This window comes from Esox lucius, chromosome 17 (genome assembly GCF_011004845.1).
Source record: "Esox lucius isolate fEsoLuc1 chromosome 17, fEsoLuc1.pri, whole genome shotgun sequence".
In the NCBI taxonomy this organism is placed as follows: domain Eukaryota; kingdom Metazoa; phylum Chordata; class Actinopteri; order Esociformes; family Esocidae; genus Esox; species Esox lucius.
In genome coordinates this window covers 31,837,852-31,860,463 of record NC_047585.1, presented here as the reverse complement: position 1 = coordinate 31,860,463, position 22,612 = coordinate 31,837,852, and the positions used below count along the sequence as shown (strand labels likewise).

At 41.9% G+C, this 22,612-nt stretch overlaps 1 protein-coding gene across 3 annotated transcripts; it reads right to left on the bottom strand.

The window, feature by feature from the left end:
* Window positions 1-2,962: 2,962 nt before the first annotated feature.
* Window positions 2,963-19,308, bottom strand: dgkab (diacylglycerol kinase, alpha b). 3 transcript variants are annotated; one of them, XM_010881432.3, is made up of 24 exons: window positions 18,958-19,305; window positions 14,904-15,015; window positions 14,666-14,742; window positions 14,414-14,558; window positions 12,510-12,584; window positions 12,342-12,391; window positions 12,179-12,253; window positions 10,216-10,332; window positions 9,752-9,869; window positions 9,207-9,295; window positions 8,980-9,090; window positions 8,611-8,709; window positions 8,362-8,436; window positions 8,047-8,120; window positions 7,883-7,957; window positions 7,540-7,625; window positions 7,206-7,295; window positions 6,926-7,086; window positions 6,591-6,655; window positions 6,390-6,480; window positions 5,489-5,672; window positions 3,945-4,065; window positions 3,781-3,841; window positions 2,963-3,334 (listed from the first exon to the last, which is right to left on the bottom strand). In XM_010881432.3, exons 2-24 carry the CDS (start codon window positions 14,980-14,982, stop codon window positions 3,254-3,256), a joined length of 2,199 nt encoding a protein of 732 aa, XP_010879734.2. In that variant the 5' UTR covers window positions 14,983-15,015; window positions 18,958-19,305; the 3' UTR covers window positions 2,963-3,253. The 3 variants fall into 3 exon arrangements, with proteins under 3 accessions (XP_010879734.2, XP_028969825.2, XP_019911303.2); XM_020055744.2 differs by lacking the exons at window positions 2,963-3,334; window positions 3,781-3,841 and having other exon boundaries at window positions 3,982-4,065; window positions 5,479-5,672; window positions 18,958-19,308; XM_029113992.2 differs by lacking the exons at window positions 9,752-9,869; window positions 10,216-10,332; window positions 12,179-12,253; ... (4 more) ...; window positions 14,904-15,015; window positions 18,958-19,305 and adding an exon at window positions 9,618-9,686.
* Window positions 19,309-22,612: the final 3,304 nt, after the last annotated feature.

The window sequence follows — 22,612 nt, the reverse complement described above, 5'->3', positions numbered from 1 at the left end:
AACTACATCCTAATCATTGAGGGAATTATTTGTAAATATATTTTTATCATTCCAGTATAACCCTCCAAACCATTACTTTTGAGTTAAGCCCATAGCGAGCCATGCACTCAAACATATAATCTTACAAGATGTTCTAGAACGTTCTCTTCTGAAGATCACATGATTCAGAATTCCAAACACTATAATAAAAAATGTGTTTGTCTTTGAGGAGGAGTATGCATGTCGCAATTACCAGCCAAGTGTACATTAGTCATTTCAGACACCAGTTCTGAGGGAAATGCTGGTTCCTGATGCAAAATGTACAGTATTCAGCCTTAATGACAATAGCTGAGGCCATTTCGGTGACATGGGTAACGGTCTCCAAACAACATGGCCAAACAACACAAAACCTTTTAGTATGACACAACAGTAAAATGACAGCTGAGCAACTGACAGATAACATTTCTAAAACTATATTCAGTCACGTACAGTGATATCCCTCTGACAACCATGACCCTGAGAAAGACAGAAGAATGCTTAAGGCAGTATTTAAGATCCCTTGCCATTGTAGATATATAGAAATACTTTTAGGCTATACACTTTACTTTTTAAATGTAAAAAGCTATCATTCCACTCATGAGGAGAGCTTCTCAGTAGTAATGTTTGGAAGTAGGAAGTGTGTCTTCTAACAAAATGTTAAGAGAGCTCTTGAAGGTCAGGCAACGTAAGTGATACCATCAGCTGTCTGAGCTGTCAGCTGTACAGTAAATTTACAGACGCAGTCTAACATACTTTATAAAACTTACCACAGACTATTTGGCATTTGTGCTAACCACCATGGCTACAATTACATTTGTAGTGAAAATGTTATAAAATGCTGGCAAACAAACAAAGAGCAGTCTCATTATACTGAGACAATGAGGCATAATAGTAATAAAAAATTATGAAATGTTACATTATTACTAACAAAGACCCGAATAACAATTTAATATAGTGTAACACCAGGACCCAAATCAACATAAGTCACACTAATTAATGGCTAAAAATTATTCAGATTCCTATTCCTATTTATTTATTGGAGTAGGCAACTCTGATCTTGGTGGTCAGCAACATGTCTGTTTTTAACTTATTTCCTTCTTATGAGGAAAGTAAGCTAGTATTCCAGCATTGGGACCAATTGGGACATACTATCTTGTCATAAAATTGTGTCTCATTAGGTCATTAGACAATTTTTATAGCTTACAAACCAGTAATACTACTACCTTACTACTTGGAATAGTCATAAGAATTGGGCCCATGCTAGCGATACTGAAGACATACACTGCCGCTGTTGCAGGTTCCCATTTACAAAGCATGTAGAAGTCCGTAATTTTTATCATAGGTACTCAACTGCGAGTGGATCTAAAACAAAAATCCAGAAAATCATATTGTATGATTTTTAAGTAATAATTTGCATTGTATTGCATGACATAAGTATTTGATACATCAGAAAAGCAGAACTTAATATTTGGTACAGAAACCTTTGTTTGCAATTACAGAGGTCATACATTTGCTGGAGTTCATGACCAGGTTTGCACACACTGCAGCAGGGATTATGGCCCACTCCTCCATACAGACCTTCAGGTTTCGGGGCTGTCGCTGGGCAATACAGACTTTCAGCTCCCTCCAAAGATTTTCTATTGGGTTCAGGTCTGGAGAATGTCTAGGCAACTCCAGGACCTTGAGACGCTTATTATGGAGCCACTCTTTATTTGCCCTGGCTATGTGTTTCAGGTCATTATCATGCTGGAAGACCCAGCCACAACCCATCTTCAAATGCTCTTACTGAGGGAAGGAGGTTGTTGGTCAAGATCTCACGATACATGGCCCCATCCATCCTCCCCTCAATACGGTGCAGTCGTCCTGTCCCCTTTGCAGAAAAGCATCCCCAAAGAATGATGTTTCCACCTCCAGGCTTTACGGTTGGGAGGGTGTTCTTCTTCCTGCTCCAAACACAACAAGTGGAGTTGAGACAAAAATAGAGCTTTTTGGTCTAATCAGACCACATGACCTTCTCCCATTCCTCCTCTGGATCATCCAGATGGTCATTGGCAAACTTCAGACGGGCCTGGACATGCGCTGGCTTGAACAGGGGGACCTTGCGTGCGCTGCAGGATTTTAATCCAAGACGGCGTAGTGTTTTACTAATGGTTTTCTGTGGTCCCGGCTCTCTTCAGGTCATTGACCAGGTCCTGCCGTGTAGTTCTGGGCTCATCCCTCACCTTTCTCATGATCAGTGATGCCCCACGAGGTGAGATCTTGCATGGAGCCCCAGACCGAGGGAGATTGACCATCGTCTTGAACTTCTATTTTCTAATACTTGCGCCAACAGTTGTTGCCTTCACACCAAGCTGCTTGCCTATTGTCCTGTAGCCCACCACAGCCTTGTGCAGGTCAAAATGTTATCCCTGATGTCCTTACATAGCTGTCTGGTCTTAGCTATTGTGGAGAGGTTGGAGTCTGTTTGATTGAGTGTGTGGACAGGTGTCTTTTATACAGGTAACGAGTTCAAACAAGTGCAGGTAATACAGGTAATGAGTGAAGAACAGGAGGGCTTCTTAAAGAAAAACTAACAGGTCTGTGAGAGCCAGAATTCTTACTGGTTGGTAGGTGATCAAATACTTATGTCATGCAATAAAATGCAAATTAATTATTTAAAAATCAAACAGTGATTTTCGGGATTTTTGTTTAAGATTCTGTCTCTCAAAGTTGAAGTGTATCTATGATAAGAATTATAGACCTCTACATGCTTTGTAAGTAGGAAAACCTGCAAAATCAGCAGTGTATCAAACACTTATTCTCCCCACTGTACTTTACACTGCCAAAGCCTTTTCATTTCATGGCATAACAATTTTTTTTTTCCATATGTGAATGACATTTACACAATAACTCCAATAATATAGGTGAATATAACAGACTTTGCCGTCAAATGAAAAGACGAGAGAATCGTGCAACCACCTCCTCTTTTACTACACAAGGGGTTGTGGTCTACATAACTCAAAAGAAAGCATGCACTGTTGCATGAAAATGTAAATCATCCCTGTACTTTCTGCATACTATTTTCAATATACTATGGTTTAGGACATACTAATCCTCGGGTATACTAGTCTGGTATACTATTTAGGATGGAAGGTATGTGATTTGAGGTTCAGCCATATATCTTTGATCAGCTTCAGGGTTGCCAGGTTTCATTAAGAGTATACAGAAAATCTGCAGCTCAACTCCCGCCGATCCATTATTTGTGATGGAATATGCCTGAGGGTCTGGCAGGAGCAGCCTTCAGCATATTAGCTTGGTTCTTGTGTGTGATGTGGATCTAAAGACAAGAAGGAAAAGAAAGACGTTTTACAGTTCTAGTTGCCTGGAGTCTCTCCCCTATCCCTAATTACATGGCAGGGAAATGTATGCAGCCAAATCCCAGCACTAACACTTATTCAAGTAATGACACTGTCTGGGGTCAGTGCCGGAGAGAATAAACACTTGGCCTGGCTGATGAGGGTTGGGAAACACTAAAACAGTAAACACAAAGTGTTTCTGAAACAACCGTTTGGAGACTCATGAGTCCAGGTCTCATGGGGGCCCTGCTGCAATGAACAAAGACATCAATGTTTCATTTAGAACAAATGAGCCGAGTACCTCAAACTGTAATTCATTGTCATGGAAAGCCAATCCAAGTTAATCAAATAGTGCAAGTACAGTATATTGAAGTATACCAGTACAGAATATTCAAGTATACCACTACAGTATATTAATAGCACTTACAGTGCACGGAGGCTGCATCCAGGGCTCACCATCAATCTGCATAGGCAATGCTTTATTTGTCCTGAGAAAAGCAATGAAACAAAGACCAATACATTTCAATTAACAAGGAAAAATAAAAAATAAACACCTGTAATACTTGTGTATAGAACCTGCATTAAGTCCACCTGATTGTGATCTCTGATGTTTGAGCCAGTCTGAGTCCAGCACTCTTCAGGCCAGAATAGATCTGACCCATTTCAACCGCCCCCTCCAAACCCACCACCTCAATCCGTTTGTCACTAAGGTCTGTGGGGGAAAAAATAACAGATCTTCATACATTTGCATATTGAGAAGGTTGTCATTATCATCATGACATACATATACATACACTCCCCTAAAGGATTTTTAGGAACACCATACTAATACTGTGTTTGACCCCCTTTCGCCTTCAGAACTGCCTTAATTCTACGTGGCATTGATTCAACAAGGTGCTGAAAGCATTCTTTAGAAATGTTGTCCCATATTGATTGGATAGCATCTTGCAGTTGATGGAGATTTGTGGGATGCACATCCAGGGCACAAAGCTCCCGTTCCACCACATCCCAAAGATGCTCTATTGGGTTGAGATCTGGTGACTGTGGGGGCCATTTCAGTACAGTGAACTCATTGTCATGTTCAAGAAACTTGACATGGTGCATTATCCTGCTGGAAGTAGCCATCAGAGGATGGGTACATGGAGGTCATAAAGGGATGGACCTGGTCAGAAACAATGCTCAGGTAGGCCGTGGCATTTAAACGATGCCCAATTGGCAATAAGGGGCCTAAAGTGTGCCAAGAAAACATCCCCCACACCATTACACCACCACCACCAGCCTGCGCAGTGGTAACAAGGCATGATGGATCCATGTTCTCATTCTGTTTACGCCAAATTCTGACTCTAGCATCTGAATGTCTCAACAGAAATCGAGACTCATCAGACCAGGCAACATTCTTCCAGTCTTCCACTGTCCAATTTTGGTGAGCTCGTGCAAATTGTAGCCTCTTTTTCCTATTGGTAATGGAGATGAGTGGTACCCGGTGGGGTCTTCTGCTGTTGTAGCCCATCTGCCTCAAGGTTGTGCGTGTTGTGGCTTCACAAATGCTTTGCTGCATACCTCGCTTGTAACGAGTGGTTATTTCAGTCAAAGTAGCTCTTCTATCAGCTTGAATCAGTCGTCCCATTCTCCTGTGACCTCTAGCATCAACAAGGAATTTTCGCCCACAGGACTGCCGCATACTGGATGTTTTTCCCTTTTCACACCATACTTTGTAAACCCTAGAAATGGTTGTGTGTGAAAATCCCAGTAACTGAGCAGATTGTGAAATACTCAGACCGGCCCGTCTGGCACCAACAACCATGCCTCGCTCAAAATTGCTTAAATCACCTTTCTTTCCCAATCTGACACTCAGTTTGGAGTTCAGGAGATTGTCTTGACCAGGAACACACCCCTAAATGCATTGAAGCAACTGCCATGTGATTGGTTGATTAGATCATTGCATTAATGAGAAATTGAACAGGTGTTCCTAATAATCCTTTAGGTGAGTGTATATATGCCATCATTACCACAGTAATTAACCAAGACAAATGAAGATCAAGGAATAAGTAGCATTACATTCATATCACTACTGAACAAAAACATTGAGACAGTGCATGTCTGAGACGGTTGAACCGGGTCGTACCAGACCCTACCCTGCGAGCTGATTTTCAGAAGGTTTTGCTCGGTGATGACCTCAGGTGGCTCCGCTGGCACGCCGTCTCTGTCTTCCTTCTTGGCCTCTCCCCAAAGGTTGGAGCCACCATGCATGCTGGGTATGTTGATTACGGCAAGGCCCTCCAGGGAGTGACTGCTCAGGTCCAAGGCCCTCCCACAGCACTGAGAGACAGACAGATGGGTTGACGACCTTAAATAAACTTTCACAGCCAGTGGTTAGGTGAGGAAATTACACTTGAGAGCTTGCAAATCAGACACTGACAATGCCGAAAATCATAGCTGCGCCCAGTACATTCCTTAGAAAGTAGCAGAAGTGATTTCTGTACATTCACACCCCCAGATTGTCACTAGGACCATGAATAATTTTGGCACCATTTTGAAAATCAATATTTGGTTTATTGCTTAGTGACAGTCGATAAATAACAGTATGCAGCTGAGGCCTTTTCCCATTTCTAAAAATACATTGAGTGAAAAACGAATATTTGTGCAATACAATTTCATCTTCCCTTACAAGCGGTCAACTCCCAACAATGGTCTATTGGTTTCAATAATCTGGAAATGAAAATGTATATGAAACAGACTCCAACACACTAACATGGGTCAATTTCTGAGTGTACGGAAACCTCCACATTTTTCTTTGATAAATACTGAATTACTGACCAGTTTACAGTGCCCAATAACTTTTTGCTGGGTCAATGTCAGACAAACTCTAAAGTGTAATTGCCACAGCAAACTATCCGCCCATGCTCAATATAGCTCAATATGCGCAGACTACTGGATCTCTGCATGGTGACAATGTATAATCGGTCTTGAGCAAGCCATTCTGCGACTGCATATAATTAGGCACCAATCTGATGCCATTGACAACTCAGTGCTCACCTCAATGCTGAGACATTCCTTCAGCTTCTTGCAGGAAGCAGAGATGGTCTCAGAGGTGGCAAACTCCAAATACCACAGTTTGTTCTTAATCCTTGCAGACAACATAAAAACACATTGTTATGGCTCAGTGCTCAGCCAGAGAAAATCATTCCAATCTTTTTACACACAAGACGGTTATTTTTGCCTTTCATTCCATCTCACCTGCTGTTGAACTTCTGTGGGCACTTCTCCCTCATTGAATGAAAGCGGTGAGCAATGGACGCATCCTGACAATAGGCACAAATGCACAGTACCATTTAAGTAATTCGTCTCTCAATTGTAATTCCACTCTCTTAATTAAGTGGCCTTTGTAACAACCACAGGTTGATTAGCATTTTCACTGTACTTGTCTACTTAGAGCTGCAAACAGACTACCAAAACTGTCTTCAAAGAAAAGTGCATTCAAAGACATGAAGGTAATTGGACATTGTACAAACGCCAACAGCCACAGTCGGTTAGCCAAAGTGGGCCCCGTCACCCCGAAGGTTGTCACTCACCACGCCTATGGAGAAGTAGTTGTTGATGATCTCGTAGGGCACAGGGTCTCCAATCTCCCGTGGGTCTTCTGGAATCACCTGCACTTTCCAGCGGTCCATAGGAACCAACGAGCTTTCCTGAACCTCTTTCAGAAACTCTTCGAGATCTGTGCCATCGTAACCTACAGGGGATTCCATGCACAAAGAGTGTCAGTTTGGAGGTGCTTTAACCAAAGCCGTGGGGTACGACTCAAGTGGCAATGTATTGTAGTAAAACGATGATGTTGATCTGAAGCCTTACCTCCTCCCCAGCGGAGGCAACGAGCCAGGTCATTTCCGGTGCCAAGGGGCAGGACCGCCACTGGGGGGTGCACTGGCAGGTCCGCTTTGTCTGAGAGAACACAAAGACAGTCATTGTTCAGCGTAACGAAAAACCGAGTCAATAACAGCACTGTGAATGTTCTATTCAGTTGAACGGAACTTGTTGCCAGATTTGCAAAGATTTACACCATTTTAAATAGTGTCAATGAATGAAAATGTCAGTTGTCGCCTTCTCACGACAATTGCTGTGGCCTAAACAGGCTTTAAGACAACTATTATGCAACCTTCTTGAGGGGAGAGGAAAGCCCACACACCTATAGCATCTAGAACCCAGCCCACTGTGCCATCTCCGCCACACACCAGGATCTTGTAGTCACGAAGGTTCCGGAAGAGGTTGAGTCTGAAGAGGACACACACATCAATTCATCAAAATGTATCTATGAAAACCCTTTGACATCAGCAGCTGTCACTCAGCCCAAACCGCCAAAACACAGGCTGTAGCAGGAGCACACAATGACACACATCCATGACAGGGAGCTAAATTGGTCCCCTAAATCAGTAGCATTTCACATGAACCCTTCACCGTATGACATATGTGGTCATGTCACAGATCGCGTCCGCCTGAGACAGAGTTGGTGGAACTGCACTTGTGATTACCCAGGTCCAGGTCCTCCATTGGAGAGGTTGTACACCTGCCGGGGATTCAGCAGGTACTGGAACTTCCTCAGCACTCTGAAACAAACATGCCATGACATTCAGTCAGCAGTACATATTACCACTGCAGGCTATATTTTCTGAAGTCGGTCGTGCCCAGTTCTTACCTCTCCCCTTGCTTCCCTCCGCTCTTCGGGTTCACAAACACCAGAAGAGGGTGGGTTCCTGGAACTGGAGCGATCTGCCGAGGGGGATGGGGAGGTGAGGAGAAGGAGTTAGTTCTACAAACAATGGAATGCATGCCATGCACCAGTCAGCACAACACAATGGCTGTAAACAGGACTGATATTAGTAGATCCAGTTTTAAGGAAACTCTATTCTGGCTTTTACATGTTAGTGGTAAAGCTCACACCATACACCAGAACTGTTGGAGTTGTATGGTCCAGTGCCCATCTGGATGTCATTACAGCAAAGTGGCCTACCTGAAGAACGTGGCCATCTGGGGTGATGTTCTCTATGCATTTGTCATCCTTCAAAGCCTTCCTCCCTTCTTCATCCTTCTCCAGAAACACAGGAACAGAGCGTTCAGATAGTTCAACACAAAACGTTACGTGCAACAACGTACTAGTATTAATGGGAATGTTATTTGTGTAGATGAAGCATAGTTTGTATGGCTATAGACAGTGGGACTTGATTTCAAAGCTGTTGTGGAATGGAGTCATGGGGCTGACCTTTGACATGGAGTATATGGCCCATGGTGGCAGAATGTGGTCTCTTAGCGACCCGCAGTCACACGATGACGACCCGAAGTTCACACAGTCGTCATGACGCTAAAACAAGAGATCACCATGAAGTTTAGTGTCAGCCTGTGTACACACACACACACACACACACACACACACACACACACACACACACACACACACACACACACACACACACACACACACACACACACACACACACACACACACACACACACACACACACACACACACACACACACACACACACACACACACACACACACACACACACACACACACACACACACACACACACACACACACACACACACACACACACACACACACACACACCGTCTGTTGGCACCACACACAACGCTTCCCTGCCAGGGTCTTGATCTTCTTGTTGCAGAAGTGACACTTACTGGAGTCACAGTCAGCACTGACCCAGCCGTGAGCAGTCACCTGGAAGAGACAGGGGATGACATCCGCCTGTGAACACCACATGCACCAGGACAAGAACTGCACACGCACTACACTGACCGATCAAAATCCCGACAAAGAATTCCACTGAGGCTCACCCCAATCAGTCTGTTGGACATCACAAAGGTGCGGATGCATGGATCAGGGTTCTTGTTGGCACAGCGACTGTGGGCTGTATACCTGCACACTGAGGGACGAGGAACAGTCGCTTAGGAACTGAAGAATGATTCCTGATGCTGCAAGAAGTATCTAGAGAGTGTGCCACTCTCGAACAGGAGAGACAGTGAATCAACTACATTTACGAAAAATGCTATTAGGGGAAAGATTGTAGTATCACACTAGTTCTGTAAGCTGCTACCAACCTGTCTACAGTAAATGAAGGGCAGGCCCAGTATGTTTTTATTCCACCCATCGCCAACACACCAGATTATAATAAACTGCTCATATAGAAAACTTGATTATCTGAATCGAGTGTGTCCGCGGCTGTGCCGGGACATGTGTGTGTATACCCTTAAATCAGACTGCTGTAGCCCTCATTTGGTAACCATGGAACTAGAACCTCGAAAAAAAAACAGAACTTGGGTCAGCCTTTCTGTGAGTATGAGGCAGAGTTCGCCCCCTTGTGATGGCCCAAAGCCCTTACAGACACAGCAGAGGCCCTGTTTCCTGACGCCAAGCAGCATGCTACGGCAAACACTGCAGAACACAGGCTTGCTGAAGTGCTTCATCCGCCAGACGTGCTGGCCGTCCCTCTCTGACATCTGAGGAAGACAGACAGAGAACTCTGTTGGAAAAAACCTCAAGCAAACAGTGGATGTGGTCCGGCAGTAGCAAGCACTCAAAACAAATACAATTTCTATACGGGCAGTCGTCTTCTGATACAGAGCAAGAGCCTGGAATAGATAGGATTTTTTTAAAAGACGGGGACAAGACATCACTTTGGGCTGCTATTTAAAATTATTATCTAAACAAATCTAAATAAACATTTATTAAGATACACAGTAGGGTAACTACAGTACATAGCAAACCCGTTACAGGATATTAATGGGTCTTTGCAAGCTTGATTTAACCATAGGAGCCATAGCTGTAACTGTCAGTGCTTCTTGCCTCGAGTCCCAGCAGCACCAGCAAGGGCACATTGTTCATCCCCCCCTGGATCCACTCCTGCAGGGTCACTGTCCCATTGCCGTCAGTATCAATGGCTTTCATCATGTCTTTCAGCACCTTGGGGACCAATAGAGTTGATTATTCACTATAAATCATTCTATATTTATATTTTTCATGGCTTTAAGGCTATGACTGACAAACTAAATAGCTAGCTACAATATCATCGAGCATAATCTTGATTCATAATGCCAAAATAAATTCAGTGGTGTAAGAAGGACAGAGATTAGTGTAATGAAAGATGTGTTTTGGAAGGTTTGTGTAGCTGTTGTGATGTCTGGTGTCAACTCAGTGGAACTTGCTAATCTCACACCAATGTGCCTATTTGCTTCCTGAAAGGAACAGACAGACGGTGGGGGCCAAAGTAGCACCATCCGCTGAGACGAACCAGGTGTGTGGATGGACAAATCAACACAGTAGAAATATGACTTTCGTTGGATTAACCTCACTGATGTCAGGCCTTTTAATGTGTGTCTCATAAAGGGATAAACTCTCCAATAGGTTTCAATGCTGTACATGTTATGTATCGTTTGTTACAGGTAAATGTTTACTGGATGAAGAATCCTGCAAGACCAAGGGTCTAGCTTTGGATGATGCTAATTGAATGTCAATGTGTGAATGTCGTTTTCCTTGTTTTAGCCATGAGGTGATCCTATTTTAGATGCAATGGGGGAGTTTGGAATCGGTCAGTCTGGGTGGGATAAATAGGGAAGCCTGACTTGGTTCTTGGAGTCTATCTTTAACAGAAGCTCCTAGCACACCGTCGTGCTATAGTGTCTTATACACTTATGATATACAGTACTTAGTAGACTGTTAGGCTAGTTGGGAGTACATTGAATCGTGTTGGTATGTAACTATGTTTTGTATTGTAACTATTACTTGACTGAATAAGTTGTATTACATTGGAATATAGATTACTGCGACATTCCTCGTTCATCTATATACGAGCCCACTGTTACTGGAAATTACACACACATAAGTCTAAGCTACCAGACTTAGTATCCCTAAGTCCTGGACTTTCGAAGCAGTCTGGTTAGGCCCAAGAACACATCACTGACTAGTCATCCCTGAACCGTGGGCATTGCAACATTCTGTTAGCCCCAGGAACACATGCTATTTTACTGTATGGTTCGTGTTAAACGACCTACACCTTATGGGGGCTTATGATAACTGACATAGGCACATACACATACGTAACTCCAAGTGACCAGACTGGTCATCCCTGAGTTCCGGGTTGCTACATGATCCCTTGTTTTCTGCACTTGACTGATGAGGAGCAGTGAGGATAATGTAGGCCGTGAAACACATGGTCTTTTCAATGTTTGGTTTGTGATGAAAAGTGTGCTACCTTTTCTAAGAACCTCCAGCATATCTTGGTTATTAATGATTGTATATGTTAAACAATATGGGGTCAGATTATTAGATATTAAATGATCATGTAGGTCATGGATTCTCATTTGCACTTATTTTCCTACCTGTCCACTCAGTAGCATTCAAAGGGGTTTACCTTTATTCCCCCATACTACAGAGGTACTTGGCTGTGATTCAGAAGTTGGACCACAGGGGTCAGAAACAGTTTATGTAGTGCAAAGGGTTTTCATTGTTTCCTTTGATTTAATTAACAAGTTATTGATACCTGTGGTCCAATGTATGTACTTAGAGTTCATCTCAAATCATACTATAAACGCAGTAATAAGTTATCCATTTAAATTTGATAGGAACCACATTTCAAGCTTATTTTAAAGTTATGCTTAAAAGTGATTTCATAATTTTTATGCAAATTAGCTGGATAAATCCTTAACACTGGGACTGGGTTCTAGTATACCCCCTTGGGTGAAATCTATTGATTGGATCCGATGAGTTTTCTCATAGGAATTAGTGACAGGCATTCAAGTAGATGTCTTACCGGTCTGAGTTCTGTCACGTCCCAACCCAGGTAGTCTGCTGCACGCATCATCTGAGTGATGATCCGATCCACTTCCTGATTGAAAGCAGAACAACAGATTAGTGCATAGGTTTATTTATTTATAATATAGAAAGTATATTTCAGTCAAGTAGCAGTTACTTACGGAGCTGTCCAGGAGTCCGTTGCCATCTTTGTCATAAAGTTTGAAAGTAACTGAAAGCACCAGTGAAATAAATCAACAACAAATACTTAGTTTACACTCTCCTTGGTCAGCTGAGAGCGGTTACAAACACAGAATTCCAATGGTAGAAAGACGTTTGGCACTACTCACATTCCAGTTTGTCTCTGGGCAGTCCCTCCTCTAACACAGAGAAGTAACATGACACCTCCTTGAGGTACACTCCCCCTGAAAGACAAAACTAGGAAGTCATTCAGATGACCCCCGAATGTATTGTGATCCTAGCAGTATAGGCCATGCCACCACAATACTTAGATCAGAGGGGTTGTCCAGACACCTGGATCAGTAACTTAGCGAGCTTCCAAACCACAACTTGAGCAAACTGAGTATTCGGCTTCAGAAAGAGGACATGTAGCCTGATCAGAAGACATGGCAACAAATGCTCTCAACTTAACCTGCTACCTACTAGGTTAAGTTGATCATGTCTAAGTGAATAAATCGCAGAGCTTATCCACCAATCAGATCCTATTCATGTCCCTTCACAGAAATTCCAATTGACATCAGTCTTATGTGCTGTGCATGCACCTCAAATCTTCCAATAGATCATTTAGATCATTCAGAAATATTTATTTCTATTTAGTTATCATCTGCACCCAGGATTTTTTTGCTCCCATATGGTTACAACTGCAAAAACTAAACGCAAATCAGACATTCTGGAAATAAAAATCTGACACCCATATCAATGGTTACTTTTGTAATCCCAGGTCTATGAGTGGAGCTTCACCCATAGGGGCTTTGCTCCTATTGGTTTACCCCTCTGCCAATAGGCAGGCACTGAAAATTTAAATATGCAAATCGCACCTCATGGCCATCTGCCCCCATGGCTATAAAAGGTTGTCAAACCTCAATCTGCCTCCCGACACACCTTTCTTCATGAGAAAAGCAGTCAGTGACAGGTCAGGGCATGAATCCTATGGGCGACGCTCCACTCATAGAACTGGGGTTACGAAAGTAACCGGAGCAACAGACGGACCCATGTCAAATGTGCCGTCCCAGTAGCTCAACAGACCCAACTCACACCCCAGACTCAGCCACATGGAGCACAGAGTGAGCCAACGGCTGCGTCGACAGCGCACAAAGGTCACTGACCCTCTTAGCAGAGGTCAGAGCCAACAAAAGCGCCACTTTAAGGGACAGCATCTTCAACGGTATCTGATCAATCGGATCGAACGGCGCGTCACACAGCGCCTCCAGAACCAAAGCCAACTTCCACTGAGGCAACGTCCGCCGGGCCATTCCCAAATCTGCACTGCCAACAGGTGGAGGGGCAGAGACCTGACATCGCCCTGCCTGTTCACCTGAGTGACCGCCGTGTCTGACCACAACACGTCCAAAGTGTATTAACACGCGCCGGAACGTGTCCAACTCCAGCCAGTTGATGTGGTGCTCCGAAGGAGGGATGCGTCTGTAAACACGGGACTCGAACCAACACCCTGCCCATGGGAACCGCACGCAGCAGAGTGCGCGAGTCTCTCCAGAACGCCAAATCCCGCTCCAGAGAGCCTGGGATCCTGACCAACTGTCGCCGGTGACGCACCGGATCCAAACGGAAGCGGGCGAACCAGCGTTGAAGGCCTCTCATGTGTAGCAGACCCAGCGGGACCACCGCGTGGGCCGACGACATCAAGCCCAGGAGAGACATGACCGCGTACACCGACACGGTGCGTGACGGACGGACATGAGCCAGGGTAAAGGGTGCATACGGGCTCCTCGGTAGCACCCTCACAAGTGTGAATGTGTGCGCGTCCACTGCCGGGTCCAGCTCGCTACACCGGCAGGCTGGGCAAAGCTTCACGAGATAGTTAAGAGACAACAGATGGATTACAAATTTGTTGAGCCATCTTTCTGCACTGCCCCACAGATTTCATCTGGTGCTGTTTTGGATTTATCGCAACATCTAGTTTTCAATTTAGGCCAAATTGAACTGAGAAATGTATCTACACATGAGAAAATATACAGTACTAGGAGTTGGGGGGGGGGGGGGGGTGGGCTCTCACCCCCTTTAGGTGGAGGGCTCCTCATTTGAACATCTCTCTCTGCATTTTGGAAATACCAGAAAAGGCGTTGGCAAAGATCAGCTGGGAAGTCGTCTGCCTCCAGGTAGGCATTTAGGAACAAACCAAAGCCTGTTGCATCGATGCGCTAGGAATAAAAAAGAAAATGGAATTTAGAATAAACATGGGCTAAGTGAGCCTAAAGTTTGGTGCTGGCAAAAGGATATGGTAAGAAAAGACCCTCGTGAAGCCCACCTCTCCAAAACGGTGCTGAACAAACCGCCCGCCTGCATGGAACTCCTTAATCACATCTTTCACTCTCACTCGGCTATCTGCACAATGGACAATACAGGTATACGGAACAACATAGGACTGGTTAGAACAATCTAAATAACAAATCACATAGCAGAAAAGCAACCTTCATGTCTTAGGACAAGGCAGATAAGGTGTAAAAAACCTCTGCCTTTCTATTTCAGAAAATAAATACTCTCACAATCCATGTACTGCTGCAGCTGAATGAAGTCCACAGGGCTCAAATCAGGATCTTTTGCCTTGTTAGTAGGAGCTGTCATGGTTGGCGGTTTCTTTTACACAAGACAGAAAAACTGAATGGAGAAACAGGAATGTGGTACAGAAAATTAGAAGACAATACAAGGTATGAAGTAGATGTTCACCTTGAGCTATTGTGTAACTGAGTGACGTGGATTGAAACCGGTTCTTTCCCCATTCCTCGTGCAGCGTCAGGCATGCCAGGTGTTCCAGACTAACCCAACCTACCTGTATGTCATTGCTTATCTCCTTTTATTCCTGGAACAACCAGATTAAATCAAATAGCTACCCACAGGAACACATTACATTTTCTACCAAAGCCATCAGATCTTTTCACATAGGAGAGTAAAACTACACCGGACACCAAATTGTCTGTGAGCTACACTAGACCCACTCATGAAAAACTGAAACTGATGCTTAAACGGGGTGATGTTTGACAAGGCGAGAGCGGATACTTGACCAAGGGAGGGGTGATGTTTGAGTAGGAGGAAGAACAGAGTTTCTGGGGAAGAATGATAATGTTCCTAATATGGATGCTGTAAACGTACTCTCGAGTAGAGAACTTGCTCATGATTGTGGTCTTTCCGTAATTCTGCGACACCATGAAGGTAGATTTTATTTTGAAGCTTTTTAGAGACCTTTTCCCCCACTATATGTTACGCGCCAAGCACAAAGAGGGACTGATTGAACAGCCAATAGAAAGGTAATATTGAAATAAATATAGCTTTTTTCTGACAAAAGTAATATTTGGTCTGATTTTTATATGAACATATTGACTAAAGTCAGACAAATACATTTAGCAAAAAATATATTGGGCCAAATTATTCAATTTTACTGCAATCTAATCAAATGCCAAACTATGTAAATGGTGCATTTTACCCCACTGTCAGGGCAAAATGCCCCTCCCTATTGGGCAATTTTTTATTTTTTACCCCAATTAAGATTTATTCCATATTTAGGTGTCAAAATCATTCTAGCAACATAATCTATACCGCTGAAACTAATTCAATCTTGATAGCAGTATTTAAGTGAGTTAACCAAACCAATTTTAACCTTGATATTGCACATTCCAATATCCAGAGGCAAAAAGCTATGTATAACATTTATTACAATATCAAATAACTTTCGATTACTATTTTTAAATATGTTTTGTTAACCATGTGAAAGTATTAAGTTAAAAACATTAAATCAATATTGAGCAATTCATTCAATATCAGTGCCAGTTGATAGGTCTATTATATTAGATGTTAATATATGCCCAGTAAACTAGCCATTCAACTAAAAACTACTTAGATTAGACTATTTCAGAAAATTTTTATTGTTTTATTTTATTTTACTAATACAAACCCAATTCCAAAAAAGTTGGGACACTGTACAATGGTGAATAAAAACAGAATGCAATGATGTGGAAGTTTCAAATTTCAATATTTTATTCAGAATACAACATCGATGACATATCACATGTTTAAACTGAGAAAATGTATCACTTTAAGGGAAAAATAAGTTTTTTAGATTTCATGGCATCAACACATCTCAAAAAAGTTGGGACAAGCCATGTTTACCACTGTGTGGCATCCCCTCTTTTTATAACAGACTGAAAACATCTGGGGACTGAGGAGACAAGTTGCTCAAGTTTATGAATAGGAATGTTGTCCCATTCTTGTCTAATACAGGCTTCTAGTTGCTCAACTGTCTTAGGTCTTCTTTGTCGCACCTTCCTCTTTATGATGCGCCAAATGTTTTCTATGGGTGAAAGATCTGGACTGCAGGCTGGCCATTTCAGTACACGGATCCTTCTTCTATGCAGCCATGACATTGTAATTGATGCAGTATGTGGTCTGGCATTGTCATGTTGGAAAATGCAAGGTCTTCCCTGAAAATAGACGACGTCTGGATGGGAGCATATGTTGTTCTAGAACTTGGATATAACTGTCAGCATTGATGGTACCTTTCCAGATGTGTAGGCTGCCCATGCCACAGGCTTCTGAACTGAGCACTGATAACAACTTGGGTTGTCCTTGTCCTCTTTAGTCCGAATGACACGGCGTCCTAGTTTTCCAAAATGAACTTCAAATTCTGATTAGTCTGACCACAGAACACTTTTCCACAGTCCATTTTAAATGATCCTTGGCCCAGAGAAAACGCCTGCGCTTCTGGATCCTGTTTAGATACGGCTTCTTTTTTGACCTATAGAGTTTTAGCCGGCAACGGTGGATTGTGTTCACCGACAATGTTTTCTGGAAGTATTCCTGAGCCCATGTTGTGATTTCCATTACAGTATCATTCCTGTATGTGATGCAGTGCCGTCTGAGGGCCCGAAGATCACGGGCATCCAGTATGGTTTTCCGGCTTTGACCCTTACACACAGAGATTGTTCCAGATTCTCTGAATCTTTGGATGATATTATGCATTGTAGATGATAACTTCAAACTCTTTGCAGTTTTTCTCTGAGAAACTCCTTTCTGATATTGCTCCACTATTTTTCGCCGCAGCATTGGGGGAATTGGTGATCCTCTGCCCATCTTGACTTCTGAGAGACTGCCACTCTGAGAGGCTCTTTTTAATACCCAATCATGTTGCCAATTGACATAATAAGTTGCAAATTGGTCCTTCAGCTGTTCCTCATCTGTACATTTAACTTTTCCAGCCTCTTATTGCTACCAGTCCCAATCTTTTTGGAATGTGTAGCTCTCATGAAATCCAAAATGAGCCAATATTTGGCATGACATTACAAAATGTCTCACTTTCAACATTCGATATGTTATCTATATTCTTTTGTGAATTAAATATATGTTTGAGATTTGTAAATTATTCCATTCCTTTTTTACTCACAATTTGTACAGTGTCCCAACTTTTTTGGAATCAGGTTCATATATTCTCAGAGGTAAAATACCCCCCAGGTCATTGTGCCCCAAAGGAGTGGGGGCATTCAGCCCCAAACATGATCACCACAAAAACAGGATTGCTATAAAAAAGTATTATAATTTCCTCTGAACAAGTGGATTACTTAGCCTAAGGACTAACTTCACACAACATGACAATGTTTGCTAAATGACAAAAAATAAGATCAACTTATGTCAAAATCCTTTTTGTGGAATTGGTTGGTCAGTTGAGATGATTCGACAAAATTTTCTAGATGAACAAGAATAGTGGCAACCAAAGAATGTGTGGAAATGTGCCGTAATTTGGTGGTTTGGTGGAGAATTACGGGGGGGCGTTTAACACCAAGCCACCCATGTTCCGCCAAGAAATACTAAAAGTCTCACAGATGTAACTGATTACAAAATGAAATGACCTTATCTTGGACTTTAAAAAACTAAACCCTCCCAAAGGGGTTAAAGTAGATAGCCCTTGGCTTTAAGGGGTTAGAAGAAACAGACCTTATTTTACCTTCTCTTGAGCAGTAAGCCCATTATCCGTCAATGGTAAAAGCTACAACCTGTGATTAACGTAACAAAATGAATGTGCCACAAGTAGCCTGTGTTACTGTTATCACTGTGACAGAACATTAGGGTTTTATACGAAGACAATCCTTATTGCACATATAGACATCAATATGCGCTAGCTCCCTTCACTTCCGAAGTGAGAGAGCATGCATAGAGTCCAACCATTTCTTCAGGCGTTTTATGAACTTAGACAAATTGTAAATATTCGTCGTTATTCCCCTTAGTTTAAGATGCGTCCGTTTTTGATGGGGATTCCATTAAGACCAATAGGCTAGGGCAAGTGCTTACCGTTGCTTAAACCAAGGGCTATCTACTTTGCGAATGGAGTCCCGTCTTTGACTTGTTTGACACATTGTGCTCTAGGCGAAAGTGGCTAAAATCAGTGAACCAACAAGTTGGAAAAGTCCTAATCGTTGTGGTGGAAAATAATGAGAGTTCCAAAGCATATGGATACACTGCGTGTTATTCGCTACAGCTACAATCATTCCAATGCTGAAGTTGCTTACACAGGTGGGGACCATCAATTGTAAGGGAATGTAAGAACACGCTTACCTTCAACACATCGGTCAAGTACGTCCTAGATGCCTGAGGTGATGTTCTAAATGGATCTGAAAGACACCCGCTGTTTATAGTGTAATTGGAAAAAGGTGAATCTAGGCCGCTTGAGCTAGCAAGCAGATGTTGTTTTAAGCGTTATAAAGGGATTTCGTGGACAGGGAGTGGCTTGCCGCCTTGTTTGCGCGGAGTTTAAAAGGGCGAGTTTGTTTTACTTAACTCGGAGCCCCGGTTCAGTTGCGTTTTACCAGAGTACCAATTAAATATTCTGAAACGAACGACCTCCGCTCACCTAACTTAAAGGGCCAGGTATAACAAACTTGCCCGATGAGGGGATTCGATCATTTGCCCCATTTCAACTCACCAACGGTCTTACACCGAGGTAAAGTTGGTTTGATATTGGACATTCAACGGATATTCAAACGCCAAATCAGGTCCTGTTTTCCCGGACACAACCACACTATAACCGGGTGTGTCGGTTATAGTGTGGTCCACTTATGTTTAGGGACCGTCAATAAATTACATGCCTCGGTTATTTATTCAATAGCTTTTTAACCATGTGGCTTAGAAACCCCAAACCACTTTCTGATTGTTCAGAGAGCAAACCCAGATATTGCACAGCCTTTGGGTTTACAAAAAAGTTTGGACATTCTTTTATAAACAATTGAAAACCGAAAAATTCAATAGCTTTTTTGTTAAATGACTTAGAAACCTGAAACCACTTTCAAATTGTTCAAAGAAGACAACCACATGTTACAGCCTTTGTATTTTCCCATATAGTGTGGCTGAATCCGCAAAAACAAGAAATTATCTCGGGTTTCGAATATCCGTTGAATATCCAATATCCAACAAACTTTACCTCGGTCGGCCATACCTGCCGTTTTCCGAGATAAAGGAATGTTGCTGGTCTTGCAGAAATGGAATGTGGCGTCTGATAAGCCACATGGTACCCGAAGCTATTCACAGTACTTAATATTTGTAAAAGTTAGATCACAACCACATTACCGTATTCACTCTTCAGCACGATAACGGCCACATATACAGGTGCTGGTCATATAATTATTATATAATCAAAAAGTTGAATTATGTCAGTAATTCCATTCAAAAAGTTAAACTTGTATATTATATTAATTCATTGCACACAGATGATATTTCAAATGTTTATTTCTTTTGTGATGATTACAACTGACAACTAATGAAAATCCCAAATTCAGTATCTCCGAAAATTAGAATATTACTTAAGACCAATACAAAAAAATGATTTTAGAAATGTTGGCTAACTGAAAAGTATGAACATGAAAAGTATCAGCATGTACAGCACTCAATACTTAGTTATGGCTCCTTTTGCCTGAATTACTGCAGCAATGCGGTGTGGCATGGACTCAATCAGTCTGTGGCACTGCTCAAGTGTTATGAGAGCCCAGGTTGCTCTGATAGTGGCCTTCAGCTCTTCTGCATTGTTGGGTCTGGCGTATCGCATCTTCCTCTTCACAATACCCCATATCTTTTCTATAGGGTTAAGGTCAGGCTAGTTTGCTGGCCAATTAAGAACAGGGATACCATGGTCCTTAAACCAGGTACTGGTAGCTTTGGCACTGTGTGCAGGTGCCAAGTCCTGTTGGAAAATGAAATCTGCATCTCCATAAAGTTGGTCAGCAGCAGGAAGCATGAAGTGCTCTAAAACTTCCTGGCTGCGTTGACCTTGGACCTCAGAAAACACAGTGGACCAACACCAGCAGATGACATGGCACCCCAAACCATCACTGACTGTGGAAACTTTACACTGGACTTCAAGCAACGTGGATTCTGTGCCTCTCCTCTCTTCCTCTAGACTCTGGGACCTGGATTTCCAAAGGAAATGCAAAATTTACTTTCATCAGAGAACATAACTTTGGACCACTCAGCAGCAGTCCAGTCCTTTTTGTCTTTAGCCCACACTTCTGACGCTGTCTTGTTCAAGAGTGGCTTGACACAAGGAATGCGACAACTGAAACCCATGTTTTGCATACGTCTGTGCGTGGTGGTTCTTGAAGCACTGACTCCAGCTACAGTCCACTCTTTGTGAATCTCCCCCACATTTTTGAATGGGTTTTGTTTCACAATCCTCTCCAGGGTGCGGTTATCCCTATTGCTTGTACACTTTTTTCTAACACATCTTTTCCTTCCCTTCGCCTCTCTATTAATGTGCTTGGACACAGAGCTCTGTGAACAACCAGCCTCTTTAGCAATGACCTTTTGTGTCTTGCCCTCTGTGTGCAAGGTGTCAATGGTCGTCTTTTGGATAGCTGTCAAGTCAGCAGTCTTCCCCGTGATTGTGTAGCCTACAGAACTAGACTGAGAGACCATTTAAAGGCCTTTGCAGGTGTTTTGAGTTAATTAGCTGATTAGAGTGTGGCACCAGGTGTCTTCAATATTGAACCTTTTCACAATATTCAAATTTTCTGAGATACTGAATTTGGGGTTTTCATTAGTTGTCAGTTATAATCATCAAAATTAAAAGAAATTAACACTTGAATATATCAGTTTGTGTGGAATGAATGTATACATTATATTAATAAGTTTCACTTTTTAAATGGAATTACTGAAATAAATCAACTTTTTGATGATATTCTAATTATATTACCAGCACCTGTAGATCAAGTGCATGCTGTCTCTTGCTTCTCGGCACAAGGTGCCATAAAGACCGAGGTAAAGTTGGTTTTAAATTCAGAGATTCAATAGAGATTCGACAGACGTTCGAAGCAAACATTTAAATGTTAAAAACTACTTGCATTCTTCACTGATAACTATGACTGACTCATCAAAATATTTAATATTAGTTCGGATAACTTTTACAAGCCTTTATTTGATCAAACAATCAAACAAATTACTTGCAAAATCACTAACATTGAAAAAGGCTATTATATTGTAATAACTTTTCAAAAAAAAAATGTGAACCTTTAAATTGATTGAAAAAGTCCACTAAGATTTTCAACATGTTTTCACATTTTGAAAATGACTTATCGCAATAACTTTTTCAAAAAGTATCATAGAAACTTAATTCCTAGGTCACAATATTCTACCATAGGGTGGACAACACTAAAATATTCTATGTTATGTTGGATAACATTCACAAGCCTTTATTTGATAAAACAATTAAGCATAGCTTTTATGCACACTCTAATAATGAAAAACAATTATATCGCAATAACCTTTTCAAAAAGTATTACAGAAACTTCATTCCAAGTTCAGAATATTTTGCTGGACAACTTTTACAACTTTTAAATTGATCAATATTATGCAAGTACATTTTATTTTAATTACAGTTCTAACGCAATAACTTTTTAAAATGTCATCATAGAAACTTCATTACAAGATCAAAATATTCTACCCAAGGGTGGACAACCTTTACAACCTTTGATTTGATCCAGAAATCACAACTAGAATCTTTGATAATTCTCATATTTGGAAAAACACAGTTTTACTGCAATAACTTTTTCAAAAAGTTTCATAGAAAACTTCATTCCAAGTTCAAAATATTCTACAGTAAGATGGATAACTTTTACAACCTTTAAAATTCTATGATACTTTTTGTAAAGGTTATTGCGATATATAAATGTAATTTGAAGTTTGAAAAGATTTGGAATGAAGTTCATATCATATCTTTTGAAAA